The sequence below is a fragment of the Monodon monoceros genome, unplaced genomic scaffold, assembly GCF_005190385.1.
Source record: "Monodon monoceros isolate NGI ecotype Baffin Bay Population unplaced genomic scaffold, NGI_Narwhal_1 Super_Scaffold_2, whole genome shotgun sequence".
Lineage (NCBI taxonomy): Eukaryota > Metazoa > Chordata > Mammalia > Artiodactyla > Monodontidae > Monodon > Monodon monoceros.
The window spans coordinates 49,896,142-49,914,682 of record NW_021703776.1 but is presented as its reverse complement, the minus strand read 5'-3'; the positions used below and the strand labels follow the sequence as shown (position 1 = coordinate 49,914,682).

At 37.0% G+C, this 18,541-nt stretch overlaps 1 protein-coding gene across 10 annotated transcripts in view; it reads left to right on the top strand.

The window, feature by feature from the left end:
* The window catches only part of AKAP9 (A-kinase anchoring protein 9), a 149,225-nt gene that overhangs the window by 87,212 nt on the left and 43,472 nt on the right, over window positions 1-18,541 (top strand). For all 10 annotated transcript variants that reach the window (XM_029234410.1, XM_029234411.1, XM_029234415.1 and 7 more), the window contains one exon: window positions 6,332-6,558. In XM_029234410.1, the coding sequence (XP_029090243.1) occupies window positions 6,332-6,558 (227 nt within the window). The remainder of the gene's footprint in view (window positions 1-6,331; window positions 6,559-18,541) is intronic.

Below are 18,541 nucleotides of genomic sequence, written 5' to 3'. Positions count from 1 at the left end.
ATATGCATTAATATATGATAGTCTTTCTCACTTCACTCTGTATGATAGACTCTAGGTCCATCCACGTCTCTACAAATGACCCAATTTCGTTCCTTTTTATGGCTGTGTAATATTCCGTTGTATATATGTACCACATCTTCTTTTTCCATTCCTCTGGTGATGGACATTTAGGTTGTTTCCATGTCCTGGCTATTGTAAATAGTGCTGCTGTGAACATTGGGGTGTATGTGTCTTTTTGAGTTATGGTTTTCTCTGGGTATATGCACAGTAGTGGGATTGGTGGGTCACATGGTAGTTCTATTTTTAGTTTTTTTTAAGGAACTCCCATATTGTTTCTCCAAAATGGCTGTATCAATTTACATTTCCACCAACAGTGCAAGAAGTTTCCCTTTTCTTCACACCCTCTCTAGCTTTTATTGTTTGTAGATTTTGTGATGATGGCCATTCTGACCGGTATGAGGTGATAACCTCATTGTAGCTTTGATTTGCATTTCTCTAATAATTAGTGATGCTGAGCATCTTTTCATGTGTTTGTTGGCCATCTGTATGTCTTCTTTGGAGAAATGTCTATTTAGGTCTTCTGCGCATATTTTGATAGGGTTGTTTGTTTTTTTGATACCAAGCTGCATGAGCTGCTTGTATATTTTGGAGATTAATCCTTTGTTAGTTGCTTTGTTTGCAAATATTTTCTCCCATTCTGAGGGTTGTCTTTTCATCTTGTTTATAGTTTCCTTTGCTGTGCAAAAGCTTTTAAGTTTCATATGGTCCCATTTGTTTATTTTTGTTTTTATTTTCATTATTCTAGGAGGTGGGTCAAAAAGGATCTTGCTGTGATTATGTGATTATGTTTAATTTATGTCAAAGAGTGTTTCGCCTGTTTTTCCTCTACGAGTCTTATAGTATCTGGCCTTACATTTAGGTCTTTAATGCATTTTGAGTTTATTTTTGTGTATGGTGTTAGGGAGTGTTCTAATTTCATTCTTTTACATGTAGCATAGAGGATTATGTTATATTCCTTTTCTGTGAGAAGGCAGACTTGGAAGGACATCTGATCTACTAGCCTACTTTCTTATGCATGGTTATGCATCTAAGTCTCCCAGTATAGATTAAATATGTCTATGTCCTATTTTAAGATATCCAATAATAGTTTTTCAATTATAAGTAATTTAATCAGTTCAGTTATACAGTTGTATTGAACAATGTCTTTTTGCTCTCTGCTTTACACCAATTCTCAGTCCAGTGAAGGAGGCACTGAAATTCCGATTCAAGGGAAAATAAAACCATGGTACTTAATGTTTTACTTAATACCACTTTATGTATTTGAATCAATTAAGCCTTTTGAAATAAATATTTAATTATTTAACTGTTAATAGATACTGAAAGAATAATATTAAGATACAAAAGGAAAAATTAAATCCTCTGCTAAGAAATATAGTACGAAGACTAGTAAAGCAGAGTTAAGAAATTTGCTGGTGTTATGTGTAATTTCCATTTAATTAGTTTTTATATTTTTGTGTTTGCCAGTGATGTGCTAGTCTTAGTAACAAAATTAGGAAGATCACTAGTATCATTTGGGGGCACTTAGATTCACTTTGCATCTTGAAGGAAATATTGAATTAATAGAATTTATAATTTAAAACTGAAGAAGATAATATCTTTAAAATACTGACACCATGTTCCATACATAAGAATTTTTCTGATGTTTCTTCAGATTTTTAATGAAAGTATTATTGTAAAAACTAAAATGAACTTTTGAAATATTTCTTTTATGTCTTATTTAATATAACAGAAAGCTCAGTTTTAATCTGATTATGAAGGAACTCTTGCTTTTCAATTTTTATATATGACCTTTTGTTGTGAGCAGTAGCACTTGTAATCTGTTTGCAGCCCTCAAGTCTGAACTTGTTTAGAGTTTAAACATGTGTGGACTTGTTAACTCTCTAAAAAAATAAATAATTATGTTTGCTTCCTCGTAAAAGCAACCTAGTTTATGAAATTGAAGGGAAATTTTGAGCCAATGTGAAATCGCTTGAACTTGAGTGAATATTAGACTAGTTCATAAAAATGAGTTCCCCTAGGATGTGTTGAAAGAAGAGGTCCTTTAGGTGTACACTGTGATGGTTCAGTAGTAAAATACATATACCTCCCCCTTAGAAGACCAGGGACTAAATCTTACTTGCTGCAGATTTTTTTGGAGCAGTGTGTTGTTACAGCAAGAATACTGGATTAGTATGAGGAGATCCTTGTTTTAGCTCACTGTGACCTTGAGCAAGTCTCTTAGCCTCCTGGGGCCTCACTTCAGTTTACTCATCTGTTAAGTGTAACAGTCACACAAGAGTCAGTGGTTTCCGTTTGGAACGCCAGAGATCTTCAGGCCACTGGGGCAGGGGAATGCTCTATCCTATCACCCGCCCTGCTTAAACTGAGAAGCTTGTTGCTATCTCTATGGAATGAACATGGTAAAATCCATTAAAAAAGTGACTGAAGACCTTTTGAATAACCATCATCTACCACGTTTAAGACACAGATCTGAGTGGTTGGCCAATCTGAAATCATGATTCTGTTCACCAAACTGGTCATTCTGAGATTTCTATTGGCATTTTATGAAATTGCCCTGCCAATTTATCTTTTTCTTGCCAAAGACTAGTTATAATAAGTACAGTACAAGTTTGATGTTGTTCTCATTCCTTTATTTCACTGGAGTAAACAAAGTTCTGTATCTTCATTGGAACATATTTGATTATTTTTATTCGTTTGTTTATATCTTCAAAATGTTATCAGTAAAATACATTAAGCTGGTTCACATCTTCATATTTTCTAGGTACTTTAATGTCTATTTTTTTATTAGCCATTTAAAAAATTAACATTCAGTGGCTTTTTTTTTTTTTTTTTTTTTTTTTTGCGGTACGCGGGCCTCTCACTGCTGTGGCCTCTCCCGTTGCGGAGCGCAGGCTCCGGACGCGCAGGCTCAGCGGCCATGGCTCACGGGCCCAGCCTCCCCGCGGCATGTGGGATCTTCCCGGACCAGGGCACGAACCCATGTCCTCTGTATCAGTAGGCGGACTCTCAACCACTGCGTCACCAGGGAAGCCCTTCAGTAGCTTTTTATAAGCCATTTTGTTTTATATATCCTTTGTGTTTTGTGTTTGAGATTTGCTCCCATGCAATATATAGTATCTTCAGGTTTTTTCCTCACCATGGATTCCTTCTCTGTACCCTAAAACATGCTGATACCTTCATAATTTAAAAAAAAAATTGTTTTTTCTCAGCTTTGCTCCCCCCTTAAGGTAAACTGCAACAAACTCTATGTGAGATTAGACCATCTCTTGCTTCCACCAGCTTTGGTTTCTGTTTCTATAGTACCAAAGCTGTTCTAAGGACAGCAGTGACCTTCTGATTGTCACATCCAGTAGCATCTTCTCAGTCCTTGTCCCGTTTGACTTTTTAGACAAATAACATTATTGAAGTCTCTCTCTTTCTGAAACATCCTCTTCTTGTCTCCTGGAACATCTCTTTCCTTTCTCTGACTTTTTTTTTTACACAGGTTCTTCTGTTGGCTTATGCTCCAACCGTGTTTGTCCTCTTCTCACTAAATATTGCTCCTAAGGCAAACGTGTCTGCTTCCAGGGTTCAACTGTCACCTTTCTACAGTGACTCCTAAGTCTCTACAGACCCATATTTCCAGAAGTTGACTTCTCTCCTCCACATAGCCCATTAACACTTCAGACTAATCATTTTTCATGCTTACTCTGTATACTTTCTCCTAATTTTTTAGTATTTCTCTTAATGACTCTTCTGTCCTCTAAGAATCATCTAAGCTGGAAACCCAGAGTCATCTTTTACTACTTTTCTTTCTCTCTTGTCTTATACATTCAGTTTTTTCCAACCTGTGACCAGCCCCCATCCGTCTTTAACATTTCTTATCTGGGCAATTGAAATAGTATTCTAACCAGACTCTTCTCCTTCTCCAACCCTTCCTCTGCATTGCTGCAGTTTGCTTCCTGATTCACACATTTGATATTATCTTCCTTCTCAAAAAACGATTTACTTCCCCATTATTTATAACAAAAAAACCCAGGTTCCTGAAAAATTTAAGACCATTCACAACTTGGATCCAGCCTACTTTCTAGCGACCTTTTTTCTGCTCTCTCCCCTACCTCATCCTTGCTTCGCCACATACTTGCACACCACAAAGCTGCCTTGATTGCCCATCATATCAGACTATCATCTTTCCTCAGATTTGTCAGATTCTCTGTATCCATTAAAAGGAAGTGTCCCTAGAATGCATTTAATTCCTTAGATAAAGGTGCTATATTACATAGGTAATTTTAGTTTTTTTAACACCAGTTGTAAACTAATATTTCTTGCTTCCATAACTTCATCAAAAATACCATTTATTTTCTAGACCACATTAATTTTATTTACTGGCTTTGTAATATACATTGTACTATATCTGAACTCATTTTGAATTCTAAGATCATTTTGAACTCATGAATATTTATAAACTGTTAATCTCTATTATCAAGACATTCAGTTTTGAATATGTAGAATAATGTAAGTAAATACCAGTCTAGTTGTTTTTCAGTTTTGAAAATAAAAATGCAAAATGAAATTGTATTTGCTGCTACACTAAGAATTAGACAAACCTATGTATTAGCAAACATTTAAAGTCATTTTCTCTAGGGACTTCCTTGGTGGTCCAGTGGTTGACTTTGCCTTCCAATGCAGGGGATGTGGGTTCGATCCCTGTCGGGGAGCTAAGATCCCACATGCCTCACTGGCCAAAAAACCAAAACATAAAACAGAAGCAATATTGTAACAAATTCAATAAAGACCTTAAAAAAAGAAAAAAGGTCCACACAATGTCATTTTCTAGAATGCAGTTTTGGATTCTTCAGCCAGTGACTTACACAGAGGAGGTGCTTAGTGAATGTTGAATTGTGCTGGGACTTCCCTGGTGGCACAATGGTTAAGAATCCACCTGCCAATGCAGGGTACACAGGTTCAAGCCATGGTCCGGGAAGATCCCACATGCTGCGGAGCAACTAAGCCCATGCGCCACAACTACTGAAGCCCAGGAGCCTAGAGCCCTTGCTCCACAACAAGAGAAACCACCACAGTGAGAAGCCCACGCATTGCAACAAAGAGTAGCCCCTGCTTGCTGCAGCTAGAGAAAGCCCGCGCGCAGCAACAGAGGCCCAAGGCAGCCAAAAATAAATAAATAAAATGTTGAATTGTGCTGAGTTCAGATCTTGTATCTGAAACCGCATCTGATATCATTACTACATGAGATTGAGAGACTTCCATATGACACCAGCTACTTTAGCAAGACTTTTTAATAAATAGCTCTTATTCTCCTGGGTGATTGTATCAAACTGAATGTTTATTCCATGTACTTTGGAAATTACAATTTCTTGTGACTTTAATTTGTTAACTTTGTACAGTTACTGATAAGAAATATGTACTACTTGTAGTAAAAGAATAGGTGATTCCTCTTCAGGAAATTTCATTGTTCAGTTGTAACATGCTGCCCACAGATAAGTACTGTATTCCCTGGCAGTGATAAATAACATGCTTTTATTTCAGTTTAGAGAAAACACTTCTAAAGCTTTATCTTCTGCCCATGTAAACTCAGTTTTCTTTACATAAGAAAAAAAGACTAGTGTGGAAACACAAGTCCATAGTTAAAATTAGAACTGCTTATTAGTCTAACCTTTTCCCAGGATAGCTATTACAAAAGTAGCAAGTTGCAAAAAGATTTTAGTCCCTTTTACTGTCTAGCCGAGCAGGTGATGCTGCCCAGTATAGTTCTTAGAAATCAAAGGGTCTGCTCCATGCAAAATCAAGCACTTCTGTCGTTCCATACACCTGGAATATCCCATTGCACAACGTTTTCTTTTCATGTTGTTGCTTAGATATTTGTTTTTCATTACACCATGTGCAATGTCCTTGCGGATAGGAACCAAATCTTGCCACCTATGTGTCTCCATTACTTAGTAAACCCTACGCGATGAGCATTTAGTAAATATCTGTTGAAAGGTGTTTTAAATTTTTTATTAAAGAAAAAAATACTAATTATCCCAAATATTAATTTCTGCCAAGCGCTATTAGCTAGCATGGCATTATTCTTCCCCTTCTTATACCTGGTAGGTTATCAAATAATATTACATTCTGTATTTGCCTATTTTATTTGTTTTGTTGCAGTGTTAACTAAGATACCTTATAGTTCCAATGATTTCAAGTTTTAATTTGCTTTTATTTTGTAACCTTTTTTTTACTATAATTATTATAATTGATTTATACCTTTAAAATAGTGTTATTCTGGTTACAGATGAATCTAAACCCTCTTATTCTGGAAGTGATATACCAAGGAGTGACAGTAGCATGTGGTCCAAAGTAACTGAGGAAGGAACGGAGCTGTCACAGCAGCTCATGAGAAGTGGCTTTACTGGAAATGAAATAGACCCTGAAAATGAAGAACTTATGCTGAACATTAGCTCTCGACTACAAGCGGCAGTTGAAAAACTCCTAGAAGCCATAAGTGAAACTAGTAGTCAGGTAACCTCCTTACGTTGCTAATATATACTGAGTTGGAAATAAGTTTTCTTTTAAGCCAGGGAACGAGGACTAAATGTTTTCTCTTTACTGTCTCACAGAAATCTAGTTTGTTTCCTCTTTAATAATTGGTTGTCTTTGTGACAACCAATTGCTGATGGAGTCTTTAAATTCTAAAATTCAGTGTTTTAATTTTCAGATTTTTCTAGACTCTTACACATTACTTTTTTTGATACCAAAAGAGATTTTAACTTTACCATTGTATGAAATATTCCATTATAATATATATTATTTATTTGAAGGAATGGTATAAGGAATCTCTAAAGCAAACCATGTGCTCAAGTATGTCATAGCAGTACTATTAAATATAACAGATCAAGCCTACCATTCCTTCCCGTGATTTTTACATTCTTTTCACAAATATGATTAGAATACCTCACTTTACTACCTTGGTAGGAAACTAGAGTGAGGGACAGTTTCTACATTGAAGTATTGTTTTCATAGAACTTTTGAGAGTATATACCATTATATTTATACCTTAACTTGCAATTTTCTCTGTCTATAAAATTTTTATACCCTGTATAGTAATTGTCTCTTAAGTACTCTATGCAGAATTTTAAAAATTGTTTGCTGTTTTAAAATGAAGTAATTTCACTTATTTTAAAAATATTTAATTTAACTGTAGAATCACAACTCTCATGTTAATCAAATGAGTGCTTCATTGTCCTAAGCTACAGGGCCAGTATTATTAACATTTTTTCACTGATATCTTTATTCAGAGTATTCTAGATCCCATGTGCATTTTAAACAAAAGTTGAGAAGTTGAAAGAGTATCTTTGATCTCTTGCTATTTCTGATGTCTGGCCTCCATTGATGCTACTTTTTTTTCTTTAAGAAATTATTCTGTTTCTGCAGTAGCAATGACTATTGGATGCTACTCTCCTTAGTAAACTGAGCCAATTCTGGCATTTTCAGCTGTTGCTTTTCAGCACTTTTAATGCTTGAATATGCATCGTAATTATTCCTTTTATCCTGTGAAAGTCATACAGCTGATTCTGTACTGAATTTCCACATGATCTTGCTTTTTTTTTCTTTTTTGCTTATTTCAGCCACGTTGGTATTTAATTTGTTTTTATCTTTTATACCATGAAAACAGCTGTTAATACTTTTCCTTTTTTGACCACTATTAAATACTTTTGACCTGGATCTTGAGCTCTGTTAATACTGTTGCTACTACCTGATACTCATTGTAATTTATTGACAATCTAGTTAATGTAATATATTTGTCATTTGACACGCCCCATGGAAAAAGGGTATATAAATCAGAAGCGATCAGTGGTTGGACTTGTTCCTACAGGCTACTGAAGAGAAACTTTCCCCATAATCCATTAACACTGTCAACAGACAAGTGCGGGAGATCCACCTGAAACAGTCAGTCTTCCAGGCTAAGATTACAGCTTATCAAATCTGCTTATGTATCCAGGTAGTGAGGTACAGTAGGAGCCTGATGGTTCTCCATTTGTTAAATACTAAAGCAGCAATATGTTATGTAGATTTTACTGTATTGTTTTAGTTCAAATATCACTGAATAGATCACAGAAATTTTGCCCAGAGCAGTAAGTAGTTCTCAAAGTGTGGTCTCTAAAGCAGCAACAGAAGCACCACTAAAGACTTGTTCTGAATGTAAACTCTCAGTCCCCACCCCAGACCTACCGAATGATGGGGCCCCAAAACCTGTGTTTTAACAAGTCCTTTAGGTGATACTGATACAGACTAAAGTTTGAGAACCACTGACCTAGAAATTATTATTATAACATTCACATTATTCTAGCGGAATTTTGAAGTGTTCTACTAATATCTGTTATATAAAAGGTTGAAGTAGTTGTTGACACTTGATATAAAAATCATTTTTCTTAGATGAATTAAATTTTTGTTTGTTTGTTTTTTGCGGTACGCAGGCCTCTCACTGTTGTGGCCTCTCCCGTTGCAGAGCACGGGCTCCAGACGCGCAGGCTCAGTGGCCATGGCTCACGGGCCTAGTCGCTCCGCGGCATGCGGGATCTTCCCAGACCGGGGCACAAACCCATGTCCCCTGCATCGGCAGGCGGACTCTCAACCACTGCGCCACCAGGGAAGCCCTAGATGAATTATATTTTTAAGGCAGTGGGAATAGGAGCTCTGTAAGATTTTCTTTAAACTTAGTTCAGTTACTACTCTTCCATGGAGAGATGTTTAAAGACATTGACTTCTTCAGAATATTCTCATTAATAACTAAAATTATTTTGAACATGATGAATATTTTTAACAGTCAGATTGATGCAAAATAATGTGTGGTCCTCTTTGTGAAATGACTAGTATTCCATTTTCTTTTTAATGAGTCATTATTTGGTTCTTCTTCATAATGGAATATTTCCCTTTTATCTTGATTCTTTTTCACTTGTCATAAAAAAAAAAATCTAAAACAGAACTGACACTGTTATATCTTTTTGCTTGCAGTGAAAGAGAAATTCAGGTAAATAACTCTGCATAGGATACCCTGAGAGTAGAAAAGAGAGCAGCATCTGACAGTTTAGGGTAAGGTAGGAACAAGTAAAGCTTATTGGAGGACTCGATGCTTTGAGATGAGTCACTCATTCATCAAATTTATTGAACACCTGGTATGTAACAATTGCTCTTCTAGATACTGGAGGCACAGCACTGAACAAAATGTACAAAGTCCCTACTCTCACCGAGGTTACAATATAATGGTGGGGACTGATAATAAATAAACATAGTATGCCAGATGGTTGATACCTACTGTGAAGGAAAATAAAATAGGGGGAGGTAGAGCATGATGGGGGAAGAGGACATTTTATGTAGGAAAATTAAGGAAGACCTCTCTCATAATGTGATAGTCAAGCATCTACCTTAAGGAAGTATGGGAGACAGCCACATAGGTAAGTTGGGGAAGAATGTTTCAGGCAAAGGAATAGTGAGTACGAGGCCCTGAGGTGGTCATTGAGGTGGTCACGTGCTAGTTCTTTGTGTGGTTGACAAAGAGCCCAGTGTAGCTGGAGCAAGAAGAGTGGACAAAGTGTGGGAGACAAGGTCATAGTGATACCTGCGAACCAGATCACATGGAACTTGGAATTTAATTCTTAAAGAGATGTAGTCATTGGGTACAATTTTTTAACTTGTCATTTTGAAGTAATTTCAGACTTACAGAAAAGTTGCAAAACTAGCACCAAGAGTTCCCATGTACTCTTCACTCAGCTTTCCCTAATGTTCACATCTTGTGTAACCACACTATAGTTATCATAACTTAGAAATTAAAAGTGGTACAGTACTATAAACTACAGACTGGATTTTACCAATTTTCCCACTAATGTCCTTTTTCTGTTCTAAGATCTATTCCAGGATTGCACATTGCATTTAGTTGTCATGTCTTCTTCATCTTCTCCAGACTCTGTTAGTTCCTGAGTCTTTCTTTGCCTTTCATGACCTTGACACTTGAAAAGGACTGGCCAGTTATTTTGTAAAATATCCCTCGGTGTGATTTTGTCTATTTTCTCATGATTACATGAAGCTTATTCATTTTTGACAAGAATACCATTGAAGTTATGAGCCCTTCTCTGTGTGTCAAATCGAAAGGCACATGTCTTATTACAGGTGCTGTTAATCTCGATTACTTGTGGTGTCAGCTGGGTTTCTCCACTGTTTGATACTATGCACATTTCCTGTTTCTCTTTAAACTTCCATCCACTAATCTTAGCATCCATTGGTAGATCTTGCCTGCACAGTTACTACTGTGGTGTTCCAATGGTGATTTTCTATCATCATTCATTCATTATTCCTTCATTTATTGATTGGAATTATTCTGTAAGAGCTGTTTCTTTTTTCTATTATTTATTTATTTACTTATTTTTTGCTGCGCGCGGGCTTTCTCTTTTTGTGGCAAGTGGGGGCTCCTCTTCGTTGCAGTGCATGGGCTTCTCATTGCAGTGGCTTCTCTTGTTGTGGAGCACGGGCTCTAGGCACATGGGCTCTAGAGCGCAGGCTCAGTAGTTGTGGCAGACGGGCTTAGTTGCTCCGCGACATGTGGCATCTTCCCGGACCAGGGATTGAACCCGTGTCCCCTGCGTTGGCGGGCGGAGTCTTAATCACTGCACCACCAGAGAAGTCCCAAGAGCTGTTTCTTCACTCACATTTATTTACTTAAGTAATCAAGTTTCATATGAACTCACAGCTATTAATTTTTTTCAGTGGTTTATAATCCAATACTACAGTAGTTTGTTTTGTTCCAGCTTTGTCAGTAAGAACTCTTTCAGGTTGGCACTTGTGCACTTTCAAAGTGCTTACTCTTTTGAGCATTTGCACTATCAGAGACTCCAGGCCCATCTTGTATTTTCCCTGCCCCAGCCCTAGAATCAACTACTTCTCCAAGGAATTCAAGTTCCCTTTATTGGAGAAAGATACTTAGAAACCAAGACCTGGGTGCTATATGTGCTTATTGTTAACTAAGGTGTTATGGTCCTCTCAGCAGACAGTTTGAAAATATATGTAGTATATTAACCCTTGCATATATATTTATTTCTGTATCTATCTGCATATATAATAGAAATATAATTTCATATCGATACCTCCAATCCCCATCTAGTACCACAGCATTCTTTCTCCCCTTTCTCCTTTCCTTTGTAACTTTGTTATCCAAAGGCGAGAAACCAGGCTCTCATAATCTACAGCAGTTTTATTCATTTGTTAACCATTTATACCCATAAAGTAATTTCATACCCATATATACCCATAAAGTAATTTTACAGTTGCTAACCTATATCCCTGTGAAAAACAAATTTACTAACTAGAGTACAGTATTTATGTACAGTAGTTTTTGGTCTTTAGCCGTACAGTATACAATCAAAATGCTGTTTTTCAAAGTATCCTAGGTTAACTCTTTTCTCCCCATGCCTTTAGTGTGGTTTTGTTATTCACTTATAATACAATAAGAATTATTTATTATAGTTTTTATTCCATTTTGGGTTCCCCCACACTTTGGTTAATTTTTTTTTAAATTTATGTACGGTAAATTTCATTTGTGTGTAGACAGTTCTTTTGGTTGTGACAGATGCATAGAGTTATGTGTCTACCACCACAAACGTAATACAGAACATTTCCATCACCCCAAAATTCCCTGGTGCTGCTCTGTTCTTTTATAGTCAGCCCCTCCTCTACCTCCTGCCCTTGAAAATTACTAGCTGCTTTCTGTCCCTATAGTTTTGTCTTTTCGAGAGTGTCATTAATGAAATCATACATTATGCATTATTTTGGGTCTGGTTTCATTGTCTTAACAAAATACTTATAAGATTCATCTATGTGTGTTAAGTATTTGTTTCTTTTTAGAGCTGAGGAGTATTCCATTGAATGGATGCACCCGTTTGTTTATCCAAAGGACATACAAATTGATTCCAGCTCCGGGTCATTAGAGATTTTTCAGCAACTGATCTAACTTATATTTACCAAAAGGATCACTTTGACCACCTTGTTAAATATAGACTGGGGGGATGGAGGGGTGCAGGACAGAAGCAAAGAAACCAGTTGGAGAACTTGCCCAGGCCTATAAATTAGGTGTAAGTTAGAATTTGAATCCAGGCAGTCTGGCATCAGGGTCCGTGCTCTTAACTGCCACTTTTTCTGCCCTTTGAAAATGAAAGGAGTGAATCATTCTGTCAGTTACTGCTGACAGGTCATGTTATAGCCTGAGGAGTAGATTTTGAAATCTGGGAGGTGTGTGTGGGGGGGTTGTCATTGGTTACTTTACAAGAGCAGTTTCAGTGAAGTAATGGAGGTGAAAGCATAATTCAAGAGAAAATGAGAGGGAAAATGAGTCTTTTTAGTAAAGATTTACAAGACAAGTAGAAACTAAGCAGGTGGGTCAAGAAGAAAATTTGTGGCAAATGGCATAGCATGTTGGTATAAACCAGCATGATGTGTTTGAGGATACTGGGTAGTTTTGTGTTATAAACATCCAGGGTGGAATGTGGGGAACAGAGGGTAGAAGGATAGCAGTGGTTAGCACATAGTCCCTTGAGGGCTTAGTTAAGGAGTTTTAACTTTATGCTGAAAAGTATGGGGAGTCATTGAAATATTTTTGGTAGAAAATAATAATATCAAATTTGTGTTTTAGAGAGAATTCCTCTGGCAGCAGTGGGGTGAATATATGGGCAGGAAAATAGTGAGGAGAGATGCTGAATATGCAGAAACAGGAGACTCTTAAAATATTCCAGTGAAAAGGGATAGAAATCAAGTTAGCACAAGAGGGAAGTGATTTTAAAACTTGTAGAAGTTGAATTTGATAGAAGTTGGTGTGACATTGAATGTAGGGGATAAGGAAGGGGAGAGGAAACCACACGTGAATCCTTGACCAACTAAGTTGTTGGTGTATTTCCCTTACTGAGTTGGGGGATGCAAAAGAAGTGAATAACGAGTTCAGTTTTAGGTAATCTGAGTTTGAAATGCGTAGAGGGAGAAGATATTCCCTAGAGTCTAGAGTTTGGGAAACTAGATTGGAAGTTGTCATCATTTTAAAGACGTTTGAAACCATGGTTTTCGAGAGTGTACAGAGCTAACTTTTTGTCCTGGTAGAGTGCTGAGATTTAAAAGAGAATAAAGGTAGATAAGTCTACAAAAGATATTGAGAGTGAGAGAGGAAAAATCAAGAGAATCAATATCAAGTGTCATAAAAGCCAGATGAGTGATTTTCCGTAAGTGTCAGATACCATGGAAAGGTAACAGATGCTGAGGATTTAGTGTCCCTTGGATATTTCAGTATAGGTGTCATCAATGACCTTGATGAGAACAGTTTCATGGAGTTGATAGAGGAGAAATTCAAAATTTAGACACTTACAGAAATAGAGTTGAAGAAATAGAGATAGCAATTTCATGATACCTGGCCGTGAAGAAAACAGGAGACCATTAGCTTGAAAGGGGGAGAATGCTTTTTTTTAAGATTCAGGTGTTTATATTGAGTAGCAATGGAAAAGTTGAAGATGCACATCAGAGGGGATGGGCTTTGTGGAGCCAGATCTTTGGGGTAGGTGAGGGTGGAATCTGGAACACAAGTGGAAGGTGTGGCCTTTGGATCAGAGAGACTCTGCCTCCTTTAAGATTGGTGAGAGAAATTATTGCCAGTGATTGTGGGCTTTTGTTTGGGGTTGGGGAGGAGTTTCATTGAAAAGGCCCTGTAGTCTAAGTAAATACTGTCAAATAATCAAGGTTCTTTCCTTTTTTTTTTTTTTTTAACTGGTTTGGTTTTATATGTTATATAATTTTAGTGGGAAATCATGATTAAGTCTTGTACTTAGTTTTAAGTTTAGGGGCTGCTTTAGGTTGCATAGATGCATCTTGCTTTAATAAAAGAATTAGTAAGCGTTTTCTTTACTAAGTATCAGGGTATCTGCCTTTATAGCCTGGTTTCATAATATCTTTTATGAGTATTTTACTTTATGTATTTGATTTCATAAGTGATTTGCCCCATGGCATGTCCAAATCCATATAATAATGTATTTACTGTGATGGATTTTACTTCTCTTTTGCTGAGACAGGCTGCTATAAATATTGAATATATTCAGGCTTGTATTCAACCTATTGCAGTTTCTTATTGGTTGGGATGGCTTTTGTTGGAATAGGAGTAAAATTGCTGAAAGTCTAGTCTCAAGCCCTTAGAAAGTTAATCTCTTTAACATGATCTTTATTTAGTAGTGTCTTTGTGGTTCTGCAGAGAAGTTTTATCTCTGAGAGTGTGGTTTTAGATTCCTTTTCTTTCTTTTTCTTTCTTTTTTTTTTTTGGCTGCTTTATAGCGTGTGGGCTTTTCTCGAGTGGGGGGAGGCTACACTTTGTTGTGGTGCGCGGGCTCATTGCAGTGGCTCCTCTTGTTGCAGAGCACGAGCCCTAGGTGCGTGGGCTTCAGTAGTTGTGGCGCACAGGCTCAGTAGTTGTGGCTTGCGGGCTCTAGAGTGCAGGCTCAGTAGTTGTGGCGCATGGGCTTAGTTGCTCTGTGGCATGTGGGATCTTCCTGGACCAGGGCTCGAACCCACGTCCCCTGCGTTGGCAGGCAGATTCTTAACCACTGCGCCACCAGGGAAGTCCCTGTTTCAGATTCTTGATTCTTGGGTCAGGTAGAAATAGGAATCAGTCTGTTATGTGGAAGTAGTGTTTTAGCAATTAAAGTTTTCCAGAATCCTGAGTTACTGTTTACAGCCATAGGAGATTATTTACCAAGGGATTCTTTCAGGCGTTAGAAGAAAACAGTGAATGAGGAATTTACTCCCAAAGAAATGATTTTTATTATAGGCAACTCTCATGAATTTATTAATAATCATTTTTTAGAATAATGGAACTTAAGGTACTTTTCTATATTTTCTCGAAAAAGGAACCTTTTTATGAGGATGAAACAGTAGTACTGTAAGTTAAGATTTTGTTTTGTCATTGTTGTATTTTAAAACATAAACTGTGGGCTTCCATGGTGGCACAGTGGTTAAGAATCCGCCTGCCAACACAGGGGACACAGGTTCGAGCCTTGGTCCAGGAAGATCCCACATGCCGCAGAGCAGCTAAGCCCGTGGGCCACAACTACTGAGCCTGTGCTCTAGAGCCCATGAGTCACAACTGCTGAGCCCACGTGCCACAGCTACTGAAGCCCATGTGCCTATAGCCTGTGCTCCACAACAAGAGAAGCCACTGCAATGAGAAGCCCGCGCACCGCAACGAAGAGTAGCCCCCCACTCGCAGCAATGAAAACCCAGCGCAGCCAAAAATAAATAAGTAAAAAGCAAATAAATTTATTTTTAAAAATAAAACATAAACGTTAATAAAGTGTTGAAATACATTTGCCATTAGGTGTTGCTACCAGTGTGTGTATTATAAGCATCAGGGCTCTGTCAGGGTATTGTAGCCAGGATTCAGTCTATTGAGTAACTTAAAAAAAAAAAAAATCAAAATACAAAAGAGCAACAGAAGTGGTTTACAAGTTGGGGGAGATATTTCTGGGGAAAAGGTTAAATAGCTTGATATTGTACGATTACAGTAAAGCTAAAAACATAACTCTATACCGCAAATTAATAGCCTTCAAATATACATTAAAATCTTGATTATCTGAAACCAGGGGATAATGAGCTGGTCTGGATAAGTAAAAGGGTGTTCTCTTAAAAATTGAAATTATTTTAACTGTTTTTGATTGCAAAGGGTTTTATGTGCTTTCTAAAATTAAAAAAATATATATAATTTGAATTATTCCAATTCAAAGTAATCTATCTGGACATCAATATATATAATATACCATCAGTTAATACGCTGTTTTGGGGAGAGCTATTTGCCCCTATCTTAAATCATCTTTACTGCTGTTTTGAGTCTTTTCCTCCTTTAATTTTACTCTGTTTTCTTTGTGGTTAGTTTCTTAACCTTGACTTATATTCCTGGTTATAAGGGGGTACACCTTACTTATAAATTTTTGTTTTACATGGATAAACACAGGTTTTACATGCTTTCAAAAGTAGGGAAAAAATAGACTATAATTTGAATTATTTTAATTCAGGGTCACCTTTCTGAACATTTAATATAGTATGCCATCAGTTAATGTACTGTTAATGGGGCTATTTGCCCCATTCTAAGTCATCTTTTTTTTTTTTTTTTTTAAAAACAGAGAACAGGAGTATTTATTTATTTATTTTTAAATTTATTTATTTATTTTGGGCTGTGTTGGGTCTTCGTTTCTGTGCGAGGGCTTTCTCTAGTTGTGGCAAGCGGGGGCCACTCTTCATCGCGACGCGCGGGCCTCTCACTGTCGCGGCCTCTCGTTGCGGAGCACAGGCTCCAGGTGCGCAGGCTCAGTAGTTGTGGCTTACGGGCCTAGTTGCTCCGCGGCATGTGGGATCTTCCCAGACCAGGGCTCGAACCTGTGTCCCCTGCATTAGCAGGCAGATTCTCAACCACTGCGCCACCAGGGAAGCCCCCCCTAAGTCATCTTAATCTGCGGCGTTTTTGAGTCTTTTCCTCCTAGTTTCTCTTTTCTTTGTAGTTAGTTCTTGGCTTGACCTAAATGTTTCTATTTATAAAGGGATATGTCTTACTTTCAGGGTTTTGTTTTTGCTTCAAATAGGAGAAATTGAACACCAGGTTATGAAAATAAACTTATTCTCAGAGGGAGCTGGGAAAGAGTATTTTGAGAGGTGTTTGATATGTTGAACATAGGTCCAGCCAGTTCATAAAGTGAACATCTAGGATGTTGATGATTTTGTATCTGCTGAAGCCCCAGTAAAGTCAGATTTAGCTGCACCAGTGGTGGGGTTAGATCTCCGTCTTGTGTAGATGTTATGATGGTTTCACAGACTAACTGGAGGCGTCACATAAGAAACCATAATAAACAGAAATTTGTCATTGCCTAGTCCAGAATTCTAGGAAGCAGCTGCCCCTCCGCTACCCCAAACCATATCCCTGTAGATTCTGAGCTTTCCGTAGAAAATCTTATTTTCTGTGCCCTAATTGTTAACTTACAGTGAAGGGTTTGAGTATTGACTCCTCTAAAGATATTTTGTATAGTGAAAGTGGCTATAAAATTGATTTTGTTGATGTGCTTGCTTTAGTGTGGGTTTTTCCATAGTAAATAAAAGTTTTGTGAGTTAAGGATATTTAGTTACTGGGTAGAGAAAAGACACCACAATGAAAGATTTTTCATTTATTTAAAACAACTTTCACTATTGAGGATTTTTAATATTAAAAAGTATGTTGTTCATCTTTTAAATTCTGAGAAGCTGTTTTATTCACTATTGCCGAGGTTTCTGGAGCTACCAAAAGGCCATTATACACCACTTGTGCTTTTAATTTTTAGTCAGAGTTCATAGGATACCTTAAGTGGTATAATTACCAATTATTATACACAGTGCAGCTTTTAAAAAGAGGTTTTTTTTTTTCCTTAAGAATTACTCTGTAACCAATTCAGTGTGTAAATAGTTCATAACCGATGTTATAAACTATGTTTAGTTATGTAAACTATGTTTAGTTTTAATGACTACTCAAAAGAATGAGTATTATTTTAAGGAAGTATCAAAAGGAAATACTTAGTCTTCCAGAAATAGTTATGATTATTGGATATAGTTGAAGAACTAATTGGTAATGTGGACTCAAACCTACTTGTTTTCACATTTTTAAATTAAAACAATTTTTTAATGGAATGGAAAAACACTAGCTTATCTTAGAAGCATTATAAACTTATCTAGATATCCTTTTCAGAGCTCTGACGTGGAACTTGGATCCTGTTAGGCAGGCTTTTTTGTGGGTGTATGAATTCAGATTCCACCTGTCAGTGTACCTATAGGTAAAGACATTAAATCACACCCTCTGTTCTGACCTTTCCTCACTGACTAGAATTCTTTGGCTCGGCATGAGAGGCTATTTGAATAGCCCAGTTCAGAAGAGCACTTTGTGAAGCAGCAAGAACAAGGGAAATAATGTTGCAACTACGTTTTTTAAGGCTGCTACTATGGAGAATTAAAACTTGCCTTTCCCTACCAGGTTCTGCTTGGAAGGCTTTTATTTCCACAGACATGTTTTGATACCGGAGGCAGTTTTATTGCTTAGCTAATTAGATATTTATATTTTTATTCTTCCATTCTTCAACAATTTAGTAATTATTCTAATTAAAAACGTGTTTGCTTGCTTTTAGTTTTGTTTGCTTTTGTTCTTTTTTTTGATGAAGGCTGATGGAGACCTAGTTCTTTTTAGATTTCTGGGTTTTTTCTTTTGTTGTTTAGTTGTATGAATTAATTTTATAATGTTTGATAGTGCTAAGGAGAAATTTTCATACTGCTGTGGTATATCTGGATGAACTAAACAGAACTTTTTTAGTGTAGTGGAATACTGGTACAGCAAGTGAGGAAAATTAGCAGCTACAACTTCTAGAATGGATTCTTACAGGACCCATTTGGCAACTGTCAAACTTAGTGGCTCGTGGTTGGA